The sequence below is a fragment of the Culex pipiens genome, unplaced genomic scaffold, assembly GCF_016801865.2.
Source record: "Culex pipiens pallens isolate TS unplaced genomic scaffold, TS_CPP_V2 Cpp_Un0002, whole genome shotgun sequence".
Classification (NCBI taxonomy): domain Eukaryota; kingdom Metazoa; phylum Arthropoda; class Insecta; order Diptera; family Culicidae; genus Culex; species Culex pipiens.
Genome location: NW_026292819.1, coordinates 853,189 through 872,049, shown reverse-complemented (window position 1 = coordinate 872,049; position 18,861 = coordinate 853,189). Strand labels below are relative to the sequence as shown.

Here is an 18,861-nt window from a genome sequence, read left to right as displayed (position 1 = left end):
TTGAGTGCCTTCTTGTGACTTGTCGTATCACAAGATATTTGTGATACTTTTTGTATATTTAGAATTTTGCATTACATATGATTTTTTTTAATTATCTTTTCTTTTCTCCCTCAAGCACAACATTTTTGCAAACAGCCGGGCAAAGTGACGTTGCCCTCTTGAACTGTAGGGCAAATTATGCAAATTTCTTGTCCTAATACTTGTATTTTTGTTTCAAAACAGAAACAAAATGTTGAGTGATTTAAAAATGTGCATTTAAAAGTGTGAGTATTTCTTGCTGAATACTTGTATTGCATAGCTCTCTCTATTTATCACAAAACTATGACAGATGAATTTTTAAACCGGCATTCTAACAATGTTAGGGGTAACTTGATCCCCCTTTCAAAATTTTATAGAAATCTTAAAAGCAAAATGTTTCTTATTTATCCAAACTATTGATTTTCTTTAATTAACAGCAATTTTACATAAAACCTGTACGTTTGTGTTCAAAATATAACAAGTTTAGTAAGCTACTAATTTTTGTTTACAAAATATTTGAAAAATGGTTCAAACTGCAGTAAGTCATCCACAACTATATTAATGGAATCCTTGTACGAAAAACCAAACTAGTTAATTAAGTTTGAGGCTGATTCTAGTGACTGTAAAAAAGCAGGGGTCAAGTATCCCTAAACGCACTTTTTAAATAAATGATAATTTTAACATCAAATGCGTAAGGGTTTCGTAGTTGATAAATTTATTAAACAATACATGTATAAAAAATATTTTTTTGAATGAACTTTAAATGTTTCCTATACATATCAAAACAAAAAAATAAGATCTCGTGGAGGTTTTTCGAAAAATGTGTGTAAATCAATCTAAACATTTTTTCTATTTTTTCTTTGTTTTCTACATTGAGTTTAAGTTAATTTTGCACATCTTTCTAGAACAAAGTTATTTTTTTACCCACATGCTGTAGAGATACAGGCTTGGGATCAAGTCTCCCCACTCTCCCCTAATTGAGAACAAATCTGAATGTATGTTTCCTTTACATAAAAGTCTTTGAAGAGATTTAACTTTTTACTAAATTTCAAAGAATATCGATTGTTGAATATAACTTGTGGAATCTAAATTGATTGCTTTTTTTTTAATTTTGAATGTAATTTATTGGCTATTTTTCTTATCATTTCATCAATAGTAAATTTAAACTGCATTCGACTCAACCACTGTGCCACCTCTTGGACCCGATTCCGCGATCGTCACGCGGATTTGCCTCGGTGCAAGGCCCCCGCGCGCCGAAGGCACGATCTCGATCCGAGGTCCCAGAGGTGCAAACCTACCAGACGGTTCTCCGGCCGAGGCAAAAACTTGTCTCTCTTTCGCTCAATCCACCAGTCGGTGCCTGCTCTTTGTCAGACCAACATCTCCAATTCTGTGGTGTTTGCTCCAAGTGAAGATCGGTTTCGCGAGTGCGAGTTTTTTTTTCTTTCGTTCGTCAGGTTCGTCTTCTATCAGCGTTCAAGTCCCCCGGTGATCTTTCCCGTGAGTGTTTTTGGTGATCGGCGATCGATTGTTCAGTTGAAAAACAGTGGGGTTTGGCGGGATTTTTTTTTCAAGAAATTTTCTATGAGGAAGAGTTGATTTGGGGTTGGTTCCAGGAGGGTTTGCCAAGATGCTAAAGAAATAACGGATCGAGTAAAGTCCAGACTCACAAAGGATTAAGGGTTCGTGGTCTGACTTTTTTTGCATGACGAAGGATCCGAAGACGTCTCACTAGAGACCGTGTAAAAGTGGTTCATAATAGTTATCAAGAAAAAAAAAAAGATTTTGTGGATGTTTGTGTACTCTCAAACGAGTTTGTGTGTGTGTTTTCTACAATAATTGGGTCCAGTGTTCGCCGCAAAGTTGAAGCTAACCTCCCCCCAAGGAAAAACTCACGATTCGAAGAAAAAAGCTTTCCTGGGAGGGTCGCGTTCGTGTCGTGCTGCTTGTTCGGGGTTGCCAAGACCTCCGCGGGACATCAAAAAGTGGATTGAAGAGAACGAAAAAAAAGCACCATTATTGGCTCAGAGGCGAACTTTTTTTTTGTGTCGTGTTTTGTGCTTTTGCAGTTTGCTCCTCTGGTGTTGTTGTTGTTGCTGCTGGTTTGGTGTTTGAGCTGTGCTGTGCTTGTTTGTGGGGGGGACTTTCTAATGATCACTGACATTAAAGCTGCTGCTGCGGCTGCTGTGATGGTTGCCCTCGGTAACCGGAGCAGCGAGAAAGAAGCGGAAAAAATGGTTCAAACGCGGGGTTGAAAAGTGCGCTGCGGTTTAGTGGATGCTGCGGGCGAACTTTGGTTTGGCACGTCGGGGGAAGATTTTATGGAGAAAAGTGTTATCCATGGAAAATGCAATTTGAAGAATATTGAAACAGATTTTGAGGACGCATGTTATTGGGAAAGTTTATAAATAAATTAAGCTTTTTAATTGTTTTTAATTCACATTTTAATTAATTTTTAGTAAACAAAATATCAAATTTAAATCAAAATTTTGAAGCAAAAAGTAACACAAAATAAACATTTCCACCGTTATGGTACTGTCAGAAAAAAATCCAAAAATCAATGAATTCATGAACATCTGGGCTGTAATCCCAAAACTGCTCATTTCGATTTAAATGCAAAAATGAACGTTTTGAATAATAATTATTGAAAGAGCTCGCAATTTTTTTTTTTAACCAGAAAATAGTTTTCTGAACGTAAAAAATCTGACAAATTGGTTGGTGTTGGATACCCAGGAAAATGGTCTATTTTTTTTCGATATTTCTATGAAACTCAAATTTTACAACTCAATCCAGTTGCAAATTTCATTTCAAGCTTGTAGATGTTCTAAAAAAGACTAAAACTTACAAACGATTGTCAAAAACAACTCTTTTTGAGAATACTTTAAGGGGTTACATAATGTAAGAACTCGTAACCCAACCCATCGTTGGATGGGTAGCTAAATGACCTTTCCAATGAATCCTGAACATTGCATAGCTGGCAACCCTGTCTCAAGTTTTGACCACTTTAGTGATATTTATATACATTTTTGAAGCCGGATCTCACTTATATACATAAAAACTATGTCTGGATCCATCATCTGACCTATCGTTGGTTAGGTAATGAGGAAGGCACCAACCATGGATTAAGCTAGATTTTTTTAAATTAAAAGACAAATTCTAGAGTTTTCTTTGAAAAGGTCCTATAAGCTATTGTTTTTCATATTTTTATAAGACCAAATTAAAAAACGTTACTTAATCCACCCTTAGGTGGTTGGCGCCTTCCTCACATTTAAAGGGTGTTATCCAAAATGAAAAAAGTGCGTAAATAACACTTAAGTGCTTATAACTTTTGATAGGGTTGTCAGATCTTCAATGTTTTGGACGCGTTAGAAAGGTCTTTTGAATACCCATCCTACGATAGGTCGCATGAGAGATCCGGACAGCATTTTCATCAAAATATCTGAGATCCGGCCTCGAAAAAGTGCGTAAATAACACTTAAGTGCTTATAACTTTTGATAGGGTTGTCAGATTTTCAATGTTTTGGACGCATTGGAAAGCTCTTTTGAATACCTATCCAACGATAGGTCGCATGAGAGATCCGGACAACGTTTTCATCAACATATCTGAGATCCGGCCTCCAAAAAGCGTATAAATAACACTTAAGTGCTTATAACTTTTGATAGGATAGTCAGATCTTCAATGTCTTGGACGCGTTGGAAAGGTCTTTTAAATACCTTTCTGAAAATGTATAGCATGACGGGTTTTCTTACAAAAACCACCCTTTTTACAATCTTCCGGACTTTTGTTAAAATCGTTTTTTAGCATAACTTTTGAAGTACTTAACTAAACTGCATAATTTTTAATAGCGACTTATGGGACCTCAAGACGGATCGAATGACGCCAAAACGGACAAAATCGGTTCAGCCAATGTCGAGATAATCGAGTGACAATTTTTTGATCAACATCCCACCACACACACAGACATTTGCTCAGAATTTGATTCTGAGTCGATAGGTATACATGAAGGTGGGTCTAGGAGGTCTAATTGAGAAGTTCATTTTTCGAGTGATTTTATAGCCTTTCCTCAGTAAGGTGAGGAAGGCAAAAAGAAGAGGACATTTTTTTTTATAAACTCCACTAAGAAACAATCAAGGTTGGACATCTCATAGTTAAAATTCAAACAATCAAAGATGAAGAAACAAAAAATTATACATTATAATTTTTAATTTGATAAACTTGATAAAACTAACAAACGAACATTTGTTTTCTCAAGGTTATTTCCTTGTTGCCATGAGCACCTCTCTTTGTTTGCGCCAAAGTGCAAAGGGTCAGATTTGAGCATGATGCTTTTCCCATTCAACCACTCTCAGCAAGTTAATCAGCTTACACTACCAACTTGACGAGAAAACGTATAGAACGAAAAAAAATAAAGAAACATTGCTGCCACACAAAAAGCAAACATAAACATCGGTCGGTTGGTCGGTGCACCACCCACAACTGGGCACCATTACCATCACCATGTCTACCGACTTCTAGAAGCTTGCAATTTCCGAGCTTAAGTTTCCACGATTTTGTTTTCGTTGAATTCTTGGCTCGTTTCAGTACTGACTCAGAACGCAAAGAACAAAGTTAAGCTGCATGCGGTGGGAATTTTAAACATTTTTAAAACGGTCACAAATTATCGTGGGTGAGCTTTCTGGTCTCAGGATATTTTGACGTTTTGAGCTGAAAGTCCCATCAGTTAAAATAAAAATGTATGACGTGTGTCAAAATGTCATTTGATTTTGTTCTATTTTCATTGAAACTCTAATGTTGTATTACGTGTGACCAAAAAAAAAAAAAAGAAAAAAAAATCAACGAGAAATCATAATAGGCCAAGATAGCACAACATCCCCAAAATGACGCATGTCGCACCAACCGAACGTCACACGCCGTTATGCCATTCTGACGGTCGCAAACGGACGTGATTGCCGCGGGGCGGGTGCGATTTTTTGGGGCCACACTGCCGCGACGGAACGTCGATTGTTTGTGCTTGATGCGGTAACCGTGAAGGGTTGCCGGAAATTGGTCGAATTTGTAATTGAAAGTGCCGGCGAAAGGGTCGTCGACTGCTGCCGCTGTTGCACATTTATCGCGGCATCGAAGCTTCTTCTTTCGAAAACGGAAGTGAAAGAGACGTCGTCTGGGAAGAGCGTGTTTATTGCGGGATCGGAAATAATAGGGGAAATTCTCGTATCTTTGGCAGGTTAATTACTCGCACCTAATTCCATCCAATTTGCTCATTTTCACTATTTAAACAACTAAATTTGCAAAACTTTTGATATAAACTTGCTTGCTCACTTCTTATTGAGCTATTTATCACTCGATTTCAGTTGAAAACGCTTTTAATTAGCTTTAATTGAATGTCAAAGTTCTTACCTGCCAACATTAGAGGCACGCTGGAATTAGATGCTGTTCCCCTATAATGCAATAAAGAGATAAAATTTATTTATTTTTTCCGCGAGATGACGCTGAGCGAAATGTCGTGCTGGTGCAACGTGTCCACCGGGAACAATGGTGGTGAGCTCAGACCCTTTAGAAAGGGTATTAGGGTGAAGGGGATAGATTTTCGTAGAAATGTTTTCGCTAGATTTTGAACAAAAAAATTCACGAATCAAACTATTTTTACTGGATTTTCCCAACAAAACTTTTTGGCATAGTTTAATTTTATAAAAAATAATCTTTTTTTAATTTTTGTATTTTTTTTTATTTTGACGAAACTTTGTCCATCGATTCCTTAGTCCTTCAAGTCTTCATTATGATTCCCAGAAAAAAATGCCCCCTGCTCCACAAGCAGAAAACGTTTTTGATACCCGAGCCTGAAGTTGGTAAAAATATGTTTTATACCAAAATGACAAAATGGAACAAAATGGGTAGCGGCCGTGGCTGACTGGTTACGGTGTTCGCTTTGTAAGCGAATGGTTCTGGGTTCGATGCCCATCTGCTCCCAACGAGAAAGTTAAGAACGCAGAAATTTGAAATGATGAATATGAACGAAAAATCAAAGTCGCTCGAGGCGGGGTTCGATCCCTCGTCCTTTGGATTGGTAAGCAAAAATGCTAACTACTAGGCCATGACGACTTGGTGAACTTGGACTGGAATTAGTAATACTGTTACAGAGATTGAGTTGTGGCGCTATAACCACGGCAAATAGTGGCCAGGGCATTCGTGGAAATACAATGTCCCTTCCCAGAGGGTCCCGGAGTACCAAACCATCTTAGCATGGTGCTCCCAACGAATACAACCAAATCCCGGAGCGTATGGTGGTGTGTCCCCACGCTTCTTCCTCCCCTGTCGATTCAGAATTGTGTTGTTGTTCGAACACGCAGTGCTCAAACTCAACCCAATTACGAGTCATCTCTGCGATACGGCTTTACGCAGTAGGCCTGGCCGCTTTAACGCTTGTGATGTTTCAAGGCATTCTAATGCAATGGCGCACTACAAATGTTAATAAATGACAAGAAGAGTGCTAGGCGTCATCTAACCTAAGGCACTCTCCAGGATCCCTTCGAAAGATTGGCTGCGCTAGGGTCTGATTAGATTAGATTAGATTTAGATTAGAAAATGACAAATGGAACAAAATTAAGCTTCTGAAGAGAGGTATTGAAAAAAGTCTTAAATTCATGCCACCCTAGTTTTCATACAAAATTGGGGGTTGTCCAAATGGGGCCAAATAATTCGAATCAAGTCCCTTTGTAATGCAAGTCATAATTGAAAAAAAATCGTATCAATAGTTTCCAGAATATCGTCGCGGGTCGAATGGCTAGGCACTTAAAAAAATCTAATAATTTTAATTCTATTAAAGGCTTTTCTTTCCCATTGACAGCACCCAAATATGGAGACTTGTTTTGAGAAACAAATGTAGCAAAATGACTTATGTGGACCTAAGTTTCATTAAAAAAACAATGAAAAGTCGATTTGCGAAGACATAAAGAATTGGTCATTTGACATTATACCAAAGGTTAGTTAATTTTTTTGATTTCGCGGACAGCATGAAATTCGAGAAATTCCACAATTTCCGTGAAATTCAAAGATGTTCAGAAATTAATGCAGAATAATAACAAATAAAACAAATATATCCACAAAGGTATTAAGTGTGAATATGATTTTTAAATGAAAATATTTGGAAGACAAACCTTGAAATAAAATAGTTACATCATTTAATAAGTGATTAATGCTACCCCCTACAAATTGTATACAAATGTAGAGAGGTGAGGAACAAGTATGCTAAAAATACAAATTGGCATTGCAATTAAAATGAGTACAATTGATTTTGCAAAGTGTACTTTGTTAATTTAGCGATGTCAATTAAAATTGCCTCTTTTAAGCTATATCCACATTTAGAATTTATTTATGATTAAATAATCATAAAAACAAGCTCTTTTATGGAATATTTTAGTTATTTTGCTTTGCCCCTTGAAATTTCCACAAAATTTGTTGATTTGATTTGATGGTCTCCTTGATAACTGGAAATTTTCATCTTGAAAAATCTCTTGGCTTTGATGATTCATTTATGATTAACCCTCTACAACCCAACCCCGCCTTTAGACGGGCTTCGATTTAAAAAATCGCCAAAAATCCATTTTTGCAATTCCGTCGTGAAACTACTTACTTTTCCTGTCATTCTTGAACGACGAAATAGCCTACTTTTCTGTACCGAAAATAACAGAATCGAATAGCAACACTTTTCAAAATAAATGCTGAAAAATTTTTTAAAAAAAATTATGGGTTGGAAGTTTTACTTGTTTTATGTGACTTTGCCAATGTTTTTAAAAATCAACTTTAGCTGTGTTTTTACTTACATTTCCTATATTTTAAGTAAACCTTTCGGGTACTATATCGAGGTTTTTAAGCGAAGATGGCGTTCGAATGGTGAACGCCCGAAATGTCAAAATCACGCAGTGGTACCAACATTACGGAAGAAGTGTGCCATGGCATGACAGCCACATTTTTTTTTCTAATGTTGGTGCTACTGCGCGATTTTGACATTTCGGGCGTTCACCATTCGAACGCCATCTTCGCTTAAAAACCTGGATGGTTTGTATTAGCTTTAACTCGCCCCCAAAGAAGTTTTTGGCTACGATTTTGAGAAGTACAAATTCAACAAAATTTAATTTCAAAAAACACAATTTCTTATGCTTGTGATAACTTTTCGTAAGCAATGGTTTTGATTAATTAACTTTTGAGTTTTCTTTAAACGCTTTGTTAAAACTTTAGAGCTTTTGTAAATTTGTTTATCAAAAATAATTGTATTATTACAAATGTTTTTTTTCGGTTTCTATACCATTCTGTTTTGAAAATATTTAACCCAGCCAGACGCAAAAAAGCAGGGAAACAAACATTTCACTGAAAAATCGTAAATAAAAAAAAGATGCAAATTGTTGCGTTTAATGGTTTAGACAATAGAAAATTTAATTTTTTTGTGAGCAATTAAGCAAAAAAATGTTGTTTTTAGGGACATTTGCAAGAAATCAACAATAGTTAAAAGTCAGTTGTCATAAACTCAAATTAAAAAAAAATAACTTTCACGATACAAATGTGAAAACTCAACAACTTAGATGGTACCTTTCTAAGGTGACACAACTAACAACCCCTTCTCCAATACAAAGAAGGAGAATCCCACCAAGAGCATAAACATAAAAATAAAGCACCCTCACGAACAACAGCAACTGCAAACCAGCCAGACCATCCAGCCAGCGCAGCGCATCTTTCTTTTCTTTCCCATCATCCTTTTTCACAAAACATGTAAAAAAATCCTCCGTGGTTTTGCAGGGAATAAAAACATCACCTTTTCTGCAGTCGCAGCAGCAGCAACGCCAGCAGCAAGGAAAACATAAAATGGCGGTGAAAACAACAGTAATCGTTTTAGTATCGCTATTGATCGGTAAGTAAAAGGAAATTGTTTTTTTTCATTTTTTATCTGCAATCTTTCGCTGTGATTCGAGGAAAACGACTAAGGGTGCACCCTGTCTTTCTCTCTGATGGTGAAGGGAAAGCATCAGCTGGAAAACTGGATTTCCATCGGCAAAGTGAACGAGTTTGAAAAGCTTCGAAATCAGCCTAAGCAGCTTTCCAGTGAGCTTGTTATGTAAGGAGTAATGTTTTGACATAATTTGCATGGACTGAAGGTTTCATGTTTGGGTATTTTTTAGTAAGAGTTATTTTTAATTTAATTAGTACTGCAGTTTTATCTTTTTTGAGTATTTCGTATAAACTTTAAAAGTTTAGTTACATTACGAAAAAATCTTATAACATTAAATCTGGAGTTGTCATTAATTATAATACAAGAGTCGGAAAAATCTCCAGCCCAGCAGCACGTTCAAATATCAAGAATTCAAGTTCCACATCCCTTCTCTAACTTTACTCACCAATGAATCCAACACTTAAGCTAATCTCCTCACTCAAAATCACATCGCTCAGACTTGTGGCGACCGCCTCCGTACATGCCCTCCAACCCCTCTCCAACTGATGGTTCAAGACAGAACATCATCGCCACCACCACCACCGTTCAACCTAACCTCAAAATGTTCCAGCCAGCACTTGACTTGTTCAACATCCCTTCCCAAGCGCGCGCGCCCGAAAGCCATTTTCACACCAGTCAGCCAGCGTAGTGAAATGTCGGTCGGTAAGGGCACGATTTACCAGAATGTTTGGCAACACTGACACACGTACACGCACACACACACACACAGACTTACATACATTATAGGAAACCACTACACCGCTTTTAATCGTTCCAGAAGCTCTAGCGAGAAAGCTTCGTGGGGTTTCCTGTCTGCTTTTTCCTGGATGTTCGACTTCTTTGAAAAGAAGAGTTTTGGCGCGAGGAATCTCAAGTGGAGCATAAATTACTATCGCGAACCGGGTGCGTTACGAATATGCTTCGAGTGGGCTGTGGAAAGGTTCAATCCACATGAACTAGCAAAGACGTTTTTTTTATCTCTGTTCTGTTTAAAAAAAACCAAATCTATTTTCTCTGGTCAAAACTTCATAACTTGACTCTGTTGTGCTTTCTTGTCATACGTCGCTTTTTGACGTTCCGAGAAAAACGCGTTTTATTGTTTGACCTTGAATAAACAAAAATGAGAGCACGCGATGCAAACAATAACAAACACGTATTGTTTGGTTGACCATTCCGTGCATTGCCTCGAAGTTTGGTTGAATTTGGTTGCTGGAGTCCCGAAATAAAATTAAAAATGTTTACAGTAGTCGAACTCGTGCCTGTGTCAAACGCGTTCTGACCTGAAATCCCTTTGGCCAATTGTCGCACTTACATCAATTTTCAGGCGGTGTCAAAACAGCACGACCAGATTGAAACTTCTTTCATATGAACAGTGACAGAAATGCACGGAGTTTTTCGGTTTTCGTTGAATATCTTAGGATTGAAATCGAAATTTGGAGATCTGTGAAAGGTCAAAAGGCGAGGCATTGTGATCTGCACAAAATGACGTTCTCAACTCAATTTGGCCTAAGATAGACGTACGACAAGTTAGCACGACGGCGACGAGTTGATGACACACTTTTTAGGATAGATTCTCATGTTAATTCAACTATTGTAATGACATATTATTAAGCAAGCTTTTGCTTTGAAACATGGGATATGGTTTTAAATTTTAGCAACTTTGCAAACAATTTACATTAATCTAAAAACTGCTTCTTTTTCGGTCAACTAGAGGAGCCTTTAATTTATTCTTGAAGGTTGTTAAGGGTTTGTTTATGTTCAAGAAAAACGATTTAGAACGTTTATCCCTGAAATATAAGTGTAAAGTGGTTTTACTTCAGTTAAAATTACTTTCCTGCAAAAATTGACAAATGTTCAAAAAATTTTAAGAATTAGCCCAAATGATAAACCGTATTAAATAAATCAGTTGATTGCAGTTCCAATTTTATTGAAATCAAAGTCCAAAGTTAAAAAAAGATGTTTGAAGGGGGAGGTGATATCAACTTTGCTAAATGTAAGCCTCTCAATGGGATGAACTGTTTAAATGAACGAATGAACACGATTTGTTGTTGTTGTAAGTGCGAGAGGTCTATACTCTCGCCAAATAGTATTTTCCTCACGTTTCTCTGCGGGAGGACAATCCGCTTGGTCTTTAATTTTGGGTGTATCTTTTTCCAATTCTGTCGTGAAATAACTTATTTTTCCTGTCATTATCAAATAGGGCAACCCATTTACTCGGGATTTAAATTTCCCGGGAAACGGGAAAAATATTGTTTGAATCCCGGGAATAGTCATAAAATCTACGTTTTCATTAAATTGGTGTTGTTTTTCAAGCATAAAATCATAGAATTAGCTCAATACTGTTAATTGGTGATAATCTATACTTCAATCTTAAAAAGAACAGCAGTTTTTAGTTATTTTTTAAAACATTAAAAAATGTTGTTTTTTGTTCTTTGTTGTGCTTTGGATTTTTAATGAATCATAATGTTTAACCCAATTTGATTAAAAATGTGATAAATTATTAATAATCTACCATTGTTATTAATATATTTTTTTTAATTTATGAAATGACTACAAAAGCTTATAAAAATTCATTGAAACTATAAAAAATAGCAAGACATAATAACAAATATAGTGAAACCATCCAATGTAGAACTTTAGAAAAGTTTAGAATTTCATGTTTTATATAAAACATATTTTACAAATTATCTTTAAATCACTACCGCTGCCAACTTGGGGAAATCGGAACTGCAGTCTGAATAGGTACAGGATACTTTAGAGCAATTATTTTGAAAATCAGTATACTAGTTGCTTTGTTAATTAAAAAAAAATCAGAACATAAGGCAAAAAATATTGGTTTAAACAGCTGTCTTAATTCGTTACTATTGCCTTGGTTTGCTCCAGATGCCGATGATTCATTCATCATTAAACGTACCGTAATCTGGAGCGAATCGGGAATTCAGTCTGAATAGGGACAGCAGTTTTAGAGCACTTAAAGCTTACACATTTGGAAATGGAGGTACACATTTTGTTGGTACACGAAACCAACCAGAAAAATCAAAATATTTGCCCCATGTGTCCCAATTGACCCCAGTTTACGGTAATTATTTAAAAAATAAATAAAATTTAATGGAAAATACTTAAAGCTCTAAACATTTTGCGGATCACTAATCTTAAATTTTAGTAATTTTCCCTTGTAAGCCAAATAAATGTTAATATATGCAGAATACAAATTTGCTGATGCTTTAAAATTCCTGTCGATTACTAAGTATTCAATTGATCATCTATTTCCACAACCAAATCTGAGTTTCTAGATCAAAAATGGTTTTTCTTTTCAATTTCGGTAATTCCCGGGACAAAATATTTAAAAAAATCCGGAATTCGTGAATTACCGGTTTAGGAATAATCCAGGGATTTTGTCCCGGGAATTCCCGGGATGGAAGCACTATTCTCGAGCGACGAAATGGCCTACTTTGCTCTAGCAAACTTAACAGAATGGAAAATTAATACCTTTCAGTACTAATGCTGAAAAGTGCTACTTTTCAGCATTGAAATGGGTGCAGGTAAGTTGAACGTTTCAGCACTAGTATTGAAAAGTTACATTTTGCCTTCCTCACTGAGGTAAGGCTATAATCCTGCTCTGAAAACTAACTTTTTATTAAAAGCTCGAAGACCCACCTTCATGTATACCTATCGACTCAGATTCAAAAACTGAACAAATGTCTGTGTATGTATTTATGTGACCAAAATTCTCACTGAGTTTTCTCAGCACTGGGTGAACCGATTTGACCAAACCAAATGCATTCGACTTGGTTTAGGGTCCCATACATCGCTATTGAATTGTTTAAAGTTTCGATAACTAGTTCAAAAGTTATGTATAAAAAGGTGTTTTCACATATATCCGGATCTCATTTATATGCATGTAAACGATGTCCAGATCCATCATCCGACCCATCGTTGGTTAGGTAATCGAGAGACCTTTCCAACGAGTCTACAACATTGAAGATCTGGCAACCCTGTCTCGAGTTATGACCAGTTAAGTAATATTTATGTACTTTTTTGAAGCCGGATCTCAATTAAATGTATGCAAACTATGTCCGGATCCATCACCCGACCCATCATTGGTTAGGTAATCGAGAGAACTTTCCAACGAGTCTACAACATTGAAGATCTGGCAACCCTGTCTCGAGTTATGACCAGTTAAGTAATATTTATGTACTTTTTTGAAGCCGGATCTCAATTAAATGTATGCAAACTATGTCCGGATCCATCACCCGACCCATCATTGGTTAGGTAATCGAGAGAACTTTCCAACGAGTCTACAACATTGAAGATCTGGCAACCCTGTCTCGAGTTATGACCAGTTAAGTAATATTTATGTACTTTTTTGAAGCCGGATCTCAATTAAATGTATGCAAACTATGTCCGGATCCATCACCCGACCCATCATTGGTTAGGTAATCGAGAGAACTTTCCAACGAGTCTACAACATTGAAGATCTGGCAACCCTGTCTCGAGTTATGACCAGTTAAGTAATATTTATGTACTTTTTTGAAGCCGGATCTCAATTAAATGTATGCAAACTATGTCCGGATCCATCACCCGACCCATCATTGGTTAGGTAATCGAGAGAACTTTCCAACGAGTCTACAACATTGAAGATCTGGCAACCCTGTCTCGAGTTATGACCAGTTAAGTAATATTTATGTACTTTTTTGAAGCCGGATCTCAATTAAATGTATGCAAACGATGTCCGGATCCATCACCCGACCCATCGTTGGTTAGGTAATCGAGAGACCTTTCCAACGAGTCTACAACATTGAAGATCTGGCAACCCTGTCTCGAGTTATGACCACTTAAGTAATATTTATGTACTTTTTTGAAGCCGGATCTCAATTAAATGTATGCAAACGATGTCCGGATCCATCACCCGACCCATCGTTGGTTAGGTAATCGAGAGACTTTTCCAACGAGTTTACAATATTGAAGATCTGGCAACCCTGTGTCGAGTTATGACCAGTTAAGTAATATTTATGTACTTTTTTGAAGCCGGATCTCACTTATATGTATGCAAACGATGTCCGGATCCATCATCCGACCCATCGTTGGTTAGGTAATCGAAAACCCTTTCCAACGAGTCCACAACATTGATAATCTGGCAACCCTGTCTCGAGTTATGACCACTTAAGTTATATCTGTGTACTTATTTTTCTGGATCTAAAAAAATAGCTGAAATATGTGTCCAAACCACTCATATTACCCATTGTTGGTAAAAAGTGAGGAAGGCATCAACCACATAGGTGGATTAAGTTAGTTTTTCAATATGTTTTTGATTTGAACGGTGAGTTCACGTAACACATGAAATTCCATTCAAATAGCGTTATCGGGATTGCAAAAAATGTTGGAAGCAACCATTTGCAAAACATTGATTTTTCCGCTCTCTTCGTAATTGTCCAATTCGGCAAACCTCGTTATATAAATGTACGACTTGTGCTGAAAAAATCTTCTTTTTGCAACTTGTTGCATAAACTTCTATTTCAGCACTGAAATGGGTGCTGAAAAGTTGAACTTTTCAACACATGTATCGAAAAATGTCATTTTTCACTATTGTTTTGTTTTGAAGGGTGAATTTACTTACCACATGAATGTTTGACATAAAATTCCATTCAAGAAGCGATTTTCGGAATTGCAAAACATGTTGTCGTATTTATCCAACTTGGTAATCCATTTGAGTGTTGACAGTTCGTGGAGTCATCTCGAGCGTTTCGGACGTGTTTAAAGGAAGCTGGTCAAAAGTGAGAAAGTACTGCTATTGTGTGCTGGGCTTTGTCCCCCAAAACAATGGAACCAAGAAGAGAAGCTACAATCAAGATCCATTTTGGAGCTCAAGGTCAAAAGCCAACAGACGAAGAAATATTCAATTTCTTCAAGGAGAAAAAATGGAGTGCAGCAGAATTAAGCGCGATGTACCGCGAAAATTACTGCGTTTTCGTCCGGTTCCAGTCGGTCATTCTAATGCGCAGAGCCTTGGAAAAACTCGGACCACAAGAAAAGTTCACTTACGCGGATGGAAAAACGGCACGAGTCAACATATTCGAAGCGTCTGGAGCATTCAAGTATGTTCGGATTTTTGGACTTCCCCCGGAGGTGGAAGATATTCACATAGCGGAAGCGATGGGCAGGTATGGGAAGATTCATCACCAGGTGAGGGAGCGCTTTGCAGAGGACACTGGTTTTCCTATCTGGAATGGTGTAAGAGGATTGCTCGTAGAGGTTATGTTGGATATTCCGCCAAAGCTGCGTATCCAGCATGTGGAAGCAAGGATATATTATGATGGACTGAAAAACAAGTGTTTTATGTGTGGAGAATCGGGTCACCTGAAAGCAGGTTGTCCAAAGAAAATTGGAAAAGTTAAGAACACACCAGGAAAGGGAAGCTCATTTGCGGATGTATTGGTAACGGGTACAGTCGAATCACAACAACCGAATGTGGAACAGGTGTATGACAACGGAAAGCAAGTAGTGGAAGTAGAACAGGAATATCAAGCAGCTCAGTTAACCATGGAAAGCAAAGTTGATGATTGCCAAAAGGAAAAATGTAACGTATTCATGGAAAATTTAAAACAAGAACAGTTAGTAATACCGCCGTACAAAGGGAAGAAGAAAGCCGAAGATTATCACAGAAGATCTCGATCAAGATCACCTTTAAGGGAAGCGTGTACAGATGATGAAAGCTGGTAAAGGTTTATTGATGTATCCTATTTATTATAAATAAATCTCAGAAAAAAAAGTTCAACTTTTTACTGTTTTAGAGTTTGTCACTCATCTTGACGGCAAATTTCATTCAAGCGGGAAACAAACTTTTTACCGAAAAAAAACAAATCAAAGGCTATTTTGTGGAATTTCAAAAATAATTATATTTAGCTTTAACATAATTTTTCCTTTCTTTTGCATGAACTGCTATTGAAATTTTCGTGATATTGGATGGCATCACTTTGTTCGGTTAAACGCTCTTCACGCGATTTAATAAGGGTGCAACAAAAGAATGACCAAGAAACCTCAGGCAAATGCGTTCAACTTTACAACTTTGCGGGGAAAACTTGCTGCGGTCCTTTTGATGGTACGCTTGATGTGCAGCTCAGGTGAAACACGGAACTTGGCGAGATTTTATCGCACGGGTTAATCGTGGAAACCTCACCGGAATGGTTTTTTATGGGACGATACACCTGCGATCATTTGCGAAACAGGTTGAATAAATATAAGTGTCAATTGCTGAATGAGTACACCAATATAATCTGATTTATTCGTTTTTATCGGAATGTTTTCAACCGGAATTCCAGCAGTTTGCCTGAAAATTATATCTTATTTGCTAGAGGTTTAGTTGGTCCACATTTTACCCGAAATTATTGTGCAATTTTTTACTTGCACATTTTGCCTCCCCATTTTGGGTGATTGTTTGTATGATTTACGCGACAGTTTGAGCATTCCAGCCAATGTCTTTTTTCCCATGAACTAAGATAAAGTGGCAACAAATTCCAAATTCGATTAGGATGTGCCACCCATTATTTCCACCCCTCGGAAAAAAACCTCTAGAAAAACAATCATCCTGGGCAACAAATTTTGCATACGTCGAATGCGGGTGGGTTTGGCTTCCCCTAAAAATTATGTGTTGGAATAAATAACCAACCCAAAATAAAATGTCTAACCATGGCGTGTGTGTGTGTGGGCGGTGGAAAGAAATCTGGGCCCCATTTTTCTGACAGAAGTTATTACGATTCCATTAGAGTTTCCGTCGTAAAACTTCATTTTCTGGCGGCTCTGTCTTTTCTTCCCGCTGCTTGTCGGACTATCAACGGGGTGGAAATCTGTGCCCGCCTGGGTGTTGCTGGTTAACTTTGTTTTGTTTTGTTTGTGTTCTGCTCGGACCGGAAACGGAAACCTTTCTTGGGTGATAAATTGTGAAGAGGGTTTTCCCTTCCTCGGAACGGTAGAAAAGTGCGTCTGTCAGAAACATATGTGTGATTATTGGGTGAATGGAAAATTATGGCATTTTCCGGAGTGACTCAGGACCAGGCCTGCAAAATGTTTCCAACCCAGCGTACACATGAAGCAAACCAAAATGTCAGTTCACTGCTAGCATCTGACTGTAAGCCTACTGTGTCCGTTCAACCACTGCCGCCTGACTCGTGCCGGTCGGCTGCTGGAGAATGAGAGACGTGAAAAAATGAGCTACACTCACTCAATTCGTGTCGTATGACTGACTCGTAAAATCCTCTCTAAACACTATTTTGATCATTTTTAAACAATTGAATGGTTCTAGACTGTGCAAAACACTTAAAACAACCATAACTAATATTCAAAATTACATTTCCACGCATAAATACCAACTTTTTGTGTAAAAACTTGTTTCTTTATGTGTGTGCGTGCAACGTCGAATGAGCGTTGGTCGACTACTGTCTCGCATTGCAGCTGCTCAGTGAGCTAGGGCACTCACGACTGAGTCGGGTTTGTTTATGTCACGGTTTTGCGGTTTAGTGAATGGATCTCAAAAATTCGAGTCAGCGTCACCGATTTTCGAGTCAGGACCCCTGACATTTTCAGCTCTGCTCAGGACAGCACAGCAAATTGAAAACTTAATTTGTCCTACTTGCGTAAAGTGAGTGAAATTCTGTGGATTTTTCTCGCTGATTAAATTATTGTTTGGTGTTGGCTCAATCAAAATGAAAAATATGCACTTTGATGCGTACACAATAAACATAAATCGTGTTGCAATGGGTAAATTGGGTATTTACATAAATTACACATAACCAAAGGGACAATGCACACATGACAGGTGTCGCTGTTGGAATTGATCCGTGCGGCACATTGTGGCCATTGTGCGCACAGGTGACAATAAACACCCTGACAGCTTCACTTCGTGCCGAAACATCAAATTAAATTCCAACATTTTTAACGAGGCGCTTACGCTCTACGGCATTACAGCTTTATTGAATCAATCAATTGTCCATCTCAGGCAATTTCATGCGAAAACTGGTGATTGCTTTTGTTGTTAATGATCTGTGCGAATGGTTTCCCCCCGGAAATTCCATTTGAAATGCCTTAAGAAAATAAATATTGTAAACATTATGTTCGGTTTTGATAAAAAAAATGCCGATATTTTTTAAAGGTATGGTCACTTAGTGAATGAGTCATTTAGCGAAAGAGAAAATTGGTTTAATTACTAAGAAAACCTTATTTCACATATTTGCTTTTCTTTCCAGAAAATTCCTTCTTGTGATACCATTTTTTTAATATGCACCTACAGTTTTTTTTTGGTATAAACACTACGTAAATTTGACCGAGCCACGTAGCCTAGTGGTAACGCTTCCGACTCGTAAGCGATAGATCAGGGTTCAAATCCCGGCTCGGACCAACACAACTGGTGATCTTTTCCCTTCTGGATTCGATTGCTTAGTAAAGGGAAGGTAGTGTATCGTCACAAACTGGATCTTACCAAGACACCTTAGGAAGACAATTTATGGACTGTTAACATTAACCTTAACATGTTAACATTAAGTTGATTAATAATCTGTTACTGAATCCGCTTTGTAAATGCCGGCCCCGATACTCTTCACGGGTGTTCCCATCAGGAACAGGGAAAGATTTACTTTTAACTACGTAAGTTTATTTGGGAAATTGTACAGAAACTTGTAGAAAATTACCAACTTCCATCATTTACCGCCCCAGTTTCATAGAAATGCTCTCAAGTCTGTATTATTTTCAAAACATCGACGATTGTAAATAATTTTGAAATAGTTTGCAAAAATTCTAATAAGTATTTTTTGTCCAGTTGTTTGTCTTTTACTATCTGTGGCCATAATAACAATATTACAAAACAAAAACT

The 18,861-nt window shown here is 37.4% G+C and overlaps 1 protein-coding gene across 2 annotated transcripts in view; it reads left to right on the top strand.

Moving 5' to 3' along the window:
* Positions 1-1,374: 1,374 nt before the first annotated feature.
* The window catches only part of LOC120417448 (protein obstructor-E-like), a 95,133-nt gene continuing 77,646 nt past the window's right edge, over positions 1,375-18,861 (top strand). The window contains exons 1-2 of one of the 2 annotated variants that reach the window (XM_039579492.2): positions 1,375-1,518; positions 8,810-8,921. In XM_039579492.2, the coding sequence (XP_039435426.1) occupies positions 8,876-8,921 (46 nt within the window). In that variant the 5' untranslated portion in view covers positions 1,375-1,518; positions 8,810-8,875. The remainder of the gene's footprint in view (positions 1,519-8,809; positions 8,922-18,861) is intronic. The other variant, XM_052711347.1, reaches the window with a different exon arrangement.